Source organism: Macrobrachium nipponense, chromosome 42 (assembly GCF_015104395.2).
Source record: "Macrobrachium nipponense isolate FS-2020 chromosome 42, ASM1510439v2, whole genome shotgun sequence".
Classification (NCBI taxonomy): Eukaryota; Metazoa; Arthropoda; class Malacostraca; order Decapoda; family Palaemonidae; genus Macrobrachium; species Macrobrachium nipponense.
In genome coordinates, this window is record NC_061103.1 from 48,751,754 (window position 1) to 48,757,753 (window position 6,000).

Sequence of the window (6,000 nt, forward strand, 5' to 3'; positions counted from 1 at the left end):
AAACTATGAAGGTAGATCATAGAATTCTGCTACCATCAGCATTTATCACAGGGTAACCAAATTTTCTTTGTTGGAGAAGTCCCTATTTGTGCTGTGTTAGCTTATGTCATTTAGACTTCTTTCTCTTTTAAAATTTTGGAAAGTATCCAACCCCTCCCATTCCTCTCTCCAGTTGAGGATTTCAAAGGCTTTTTTGTAAGAAAATTTGATTTAGGTATAATAACACTGATTCTGGAGGTAGTCTGTTGTCTTTGATTGTAGGGAACTGGTGTTTCATTGCAAGTTGTCATCTCCCGTAACTTGTGGATAAACCTGTTGACGAATACAGTTGTGACCTATAACAAGGGACCATGGCACAGACATTTAACTGCTTCTTAATATGTACACCTTTCCTGTATTCACACAATGCCCTTGAACACACTTATCGTAAAGCAAAGTTACTCACCAAAAAGTGCACACTTGCCAATCATTGTGCTGTTAATGGCAGAAGGTTAGCAGTATTCTATCTGATAACCACTGCTCCATGTGTGTGAGCTTAGTTTGTGTGAGGAGTTGAATACTGTGTGCTGATTGGGTGAATGACTCCCTCTGGGGTCACCAAAGTGGATCAATGAAAGAGGGATTTAGGTAACGAGTGTTTATTCTTGGTTTTTATTTGTGCAATTCTATAAGTGTTCTCTACACAATGTGATGTGTTAAGTTTACTTTGTAGGAAAATTCATGTTTCCTTAGAATAATATGAAGAAATTAAATAACTAAAAAAGAGTAGCGAATTCAAATCCCTTTTTATTATCAGTACATACTTGATTTGGACGCATTGATAACAGAAGTCAGACCCCATTTATTGAGTGCCCTGTCAAATTCTAGGTGCCATCCCAAAGGAAGGCCATATAGAGATTTGAAGCAGTATTGACAAGAGCAGCCAAATTTAATAACCTCAGTCAAAAACACTGGTTACTGTAGGCAGCTAGAACAACTCTCCTTCAACTAATTATTAAAACTTCAATTAAGGGGTCAGTTTCTAGAAACATTTAAGATACTTAAAGGTATAAATATGTAACACATAGCTTTCTATCCAAAACTTGCTTGTTATAACCAGCACAGATTCTCCCAAGTTTAAATCTGACTTGGAGAGAATAGTATTGTTTTGCAGTATTTTATACTTTAATATTAAACATACAGCAGGGTATTTGGTCCTTAGAGTTTGCAGGCTATAGACTAGCAAATGGTACCCTCTTCAGGAGGTCTTTAATTGTAACCACTTTTATGAGAGTGAGCATATCGCTTCCTTATTTGCTGCACTGGTTGTATGAGTAGTAATGTTAATCAAGAATAGAAACCGCCGTGAACTGAGTTTACCAAAACTCGGCGATTTATGGCACCAGGTTTCAGTTAATGGTGCCTCTGTTAGGTATGTTATGGCACCATAACTGTATCATCAGCGCCAATGACCAAAACTTTGCCCATTATGGTGCCGTAAATCGCCACTTTTATGGTGCTAGACAAGCACCATAAAACCAGATCGCCATTAACCGAGTCCACCGATAACCGGGGACTGCCTGTAATACAATGTAGACCGAAAGACAAGCTCGAGGACCCATGAGGTCATTCAAGCTGAAAAAAAAATAACATCAGGAAAACCTTGCAGTTGCACAGTGGGACAATTTTTAGAAGAGGGTGGAGAGTAAGATGGAACAAATAATATACGTACGTAAAAGGCTGCACAGTAAAAGGAATGAAAGGGGTTGCAGCTAGGGTCCAAAGGGATGCTGCAAAGAACCGTAAGTACTAATGCCTACAGTGTACCACATGTGAGGTGCACTGATGACACTACTCCTCTATGGAGTAATGTTAATCAAGAAGTTTGAATTTTTGGTTAATTTTTCATGAAATGTTTCTTTGATTGCAGTCACTTGTGTAATAATGCAGAAGAATGGTGCTGGGCTACACACAGCTAGCTCCTGTTACTGGGATAACACAACCGATGGCTCGTGCACCGTCCGCTGGGAGAACAAGACTATGTATTGTATTGTTTCCGTATTTGGCTTGGCAATATAAATTATAGTTCCATAAGGCAGAGTAACTAATATTGTTAGATGATGCCGTCTGTTTCCCCTAGATCTTCTTAAAATGTCTTTCTTCTGTGAACAATGGACTTTAGAATTGACCATAATCATAAGATTCACACTGAAAAAGTCTGATAATCATTTTATATTTTACTGATATGAACAGGGTGAGGATGATAACTCATGCATGCTTTATGTGAAATGTTCTTTCAGTTATTTGTCAAAACCATCGGGTCTTATTCATAAGAGAGTCCTTATACTGCATATGCTGTACTGTTGTGTTCCAGGAGATCAGCTTGAATTTGTTTCCATTGTTATCAAAGTAGCTATTGCCAGTCTAATCTTCATGTTGATGGTAGAGTACGATGCTATTTAGTTTACAGCAATATCTTGAGTCCTCCTTTGAGTAGTGTTTTCTAGATCCTAGCAGATTAATATGAAAATAAAATGGATTGATATATATATATAATAAATATTGTCATATCATTTTAGTCTTTTGCCATGTACTGTATATTTTTAGACAATAGGTAATTTTTATAGTTTATTGTTTAGTGACCTTACGTTTCTGATTCAAGGTGGCACCTGAGAAGTCTGAATCAGTCGAATAAAAGTTATTTATTAGTATCCTACAGTAGAATCTTGTCTTATATTTGAAACTGCAGTAAATTAAATTCATTTTTAACGAAACACGTAGCTTTGGTAATTACCAGTTCTCAATTTGAGCCTAAAAGAAACAAAATATGATCACTGTTCCCAAAGGTTGCCTCGTTTGAATTTTGGTTGTGTAGTGCAGTTGAAGGAACATGAGTGGTAAATTTCTCTCAACCCTTGATTTCATTGAAAGGAACTTACAGATAAAATGAGACCCTCATGTTGAAAGGACCAAAGATATTGCATTAGTTGTTGTTGTACCAAGTACTAACCCTTAAAAGACCATCCTAAGGAAACAGGCAAGATTGATTTTGGACACAGTGTTCTGTTGATTGAAGGTCCCAGTTCATGCTGAATTAATAAGTGCACTTTTCTTAGGAAATTGTAAGGACGAGTTATCTTGGTAATGTAATTAATACTGTAATTAATACAAATAGGAGTGATAAGATAGTAGTACTGTCATTTTGTGAAGATTGGTGTATATTTTATGGGCACTGGCATATCATCATAGTATTGCTTGATGCAGATTTTATGTTTTTATATTTTGTCAGTAATGATTTTCATGGAAGGTCAATTTGTATTTGAGTTTCTAGCTAAGTTGCAATTTCTTTTTTTTATCAATGTTCTGTCCAGCCCATTCCATGAGTAAGTAGTACTGTGTACGTAGATGAAACTAATCTAATGTACGACTGGACACACACAATGTTATTAGTCCTTCAGCCCAAGGCTTTTAACTGCAGGAATTTGTTATTTCACTGCATTCTTAGTATACTTTGAAGGTCAGGTTATGTCAGCATAAATCGCAAGCAAATGGAGCTTTATAGTTACAGTATCTCAGTTGTTTTATTATTTTTGCAAGCTTAATTAACATTTGTAAAACCACTAAGTATAATAGAAAACTTGAGTATAATATAATACGATAATATTTATGCAACCATTTTGAATAAAGTGTACTAAGTAATATTTGCATTCCCCTTTGAAGCTGATACTGATTTTGTAATCTCTTGTAGTGATGTAAGGAAGGTATTTATCTCCACAAATATATGTTTAAAAAACTCTGTTGTGTCTAAACTGTCTGGTTAAAAGATGAGGTAGACAGATGAGTTCAAATGGAAATAAAATTAATTCCACAATTATTCAGATTAACGAAGAAATTGAATACTACGTACTCGGCATCTAAGATAAATGAAGTCTGCAGAGTCACCACACCCCTGAAAAGGGGGAAACCACAAATCTTTCGCAAGGAATTTTTGGAACTTCCCAATATAGAGGAACAGCCTACATATAATGCTGGTACCAAGTTTATTGATACCAGAACATCACAAGTAATGGATAATGTAGAAACTCCCAAATCAGTTTTCTTATGTACTATATATACATATACGTACATATAAGAAATGCAGATGTGAATGTAGTATAATGAATGTGTGGAGAGTCAAATCGGAACTGAAGAAATTGACAAATGTTTCAGGAACAAACAAATTACTACATCATATTAGCAGACCCAACCGTACAATCAAAGGTACCATTAGACATCAAAATAGATTCATTCATGAATCAAAAAAGTGCAGGAAACCAGTAAGTCCCCATGATTTGAACACCACTGCACAAAAATTCATTCCTTAAATGATTAAATGGAATGTGAATGTGTCTTAAACTAGAATCAGTCGAGGCAAACTATAATGATTAGTATCAGGATATGATCCTATGTAAATCCTACAAAAGGCTCTGAAGAATCTTTGTTGACATTTAGTTGTTATAGGAACAACTTCACAATATTCAGTACATTACAAAATGGGACAAAGAACCATTGGTTGAAGTAAATCTTACACCAATAAGCAATGAATTCATCCCAGTTACTGGCTGCTGTATAGAACATGAAAAAAAGTGGGATAAATTAGGTATCCTCATATGAGGACGCTAGGAAAATCTTGTTAATCCTCGTTGGAACTGGGCAGAGGCATACTTGCTATTATTTGAACATGTTTTAGCTGTTTGAGAAGTTTCTATTGTTAATCAAGACACCTACTTGCTTGTTTCCTCTTGAACTTAGGTGTCCACAGTATCTATTGAGTGATAATCAGGCAAGGTAGGAAATATTTCAATGTTTTTAGTTGTAATTTGCTTGGCTCTCTTTAAATACTATGTACATATGTAAGTGTTACATTAAAAATAAGAATGTATATGTATAAACATTCTGTAGAGTAATGTGTGTAACAAGAAACCAGGCCATTGGCCAAGGAAGTTATGCAGGAAAGATTGTCCAAAAACCCCAGTGTGTGAACAGCTGGAATCGGCAGTATCTATGTCGGGCATAAACAATCAACAATGCCTTCTCTGGGAACCAGTTGACTCCCACGAGACGATGTGGCTTAAGTGACTAACCTAGTTAAGTATGTTAGTTCACATGTCTGTATATTGAGCAGTGTTTGCTCTCCTATGATTTGTAAACGAATTGTATCTCAGACTTACCCTTCCTCTCTCAGCTTAAACATCTATTAAAAACCTTCTTTGCATCTATCCAACGATGTGAGCTAGAAGAATATATCTTATATTTTGTACCATGTGCTTCCATGACTTAACCTCCACACCAGAAAAAAGCAATTAAAACAAAACTTAGAGAATATCTTCACATTCAACGGAGACATAGCTAAGAATGAATGGGGTTATACCAACCGACATTTGCGATGCAAACCAAAAGTACAACTTGGTGCCTCGTTTGTAAATAACGACGGAGACACCAACACATATTCTCTACAAAATACACTTTTCTCTTTATGTTTAAAATATATAAAGTGAACTCCCTTATTCACATTCTCAAGATTCGCAGACTCCGCTATTTGCAGATTCCTCTATGGAACATCTACCCATTATTCGTGGAAACTTCACATATTTGCGGTACTTTTCACTCAGAAATATTCACTAAATAATGTATTTTCTTATTACATATACATACAGTGGTACCTCGTTTGTTGAATGTTTATGTCAAACATTCTGTTTTTTGGACAAAATTTACGAGAAAATTTAGTATCTTTTTTTAACAAATGCTCGTACTTCGAACTGACCACTCATCTTGTTTCTAGTACTTGATTATCTTGTTTATACTTGTATTTGATGGCCTACTGAGTCTTACAAGAAAAACCGTACTATTAACATGTTTTTTCTTTTACAGTGCGTGTATAGTTTAATGATAAGTAACCATATTCGACAAAATAAATAAAAGAATAAGGCTTTTCAGTATAATATTTACCATAAAAGATGTACAAAATCGTACGATACCGCG

General features: G+C 35.4%; 1 protein-coding gene across 1 annotated transcript in view; it reads left to right on the plus strand.

Annotated features, from left to right (window-relative positions):
- The window catches only part of LOC135213194 (dynein light chain Tctex-type 1-like), a 41,773-nt gene extending 36,495 nt beyond the window's left edge, over positions 1-5,278 (plus strand). Inside the window, exon 3 of the mRNA XM_064247164.1 lies at positions 1,910-5,278. Within this exon, the coding sequence (XP_064103234.1) occupies positions 1,910-2,058 (149 nt within the window). The 3' untranslated portion in view covers positions 2,059-5,278. The remainder of the gene's footprint in view (positions 1-1,909) is intronic.
- Positions 5,279-6,000: the final 722 nt, after the last annotated feature.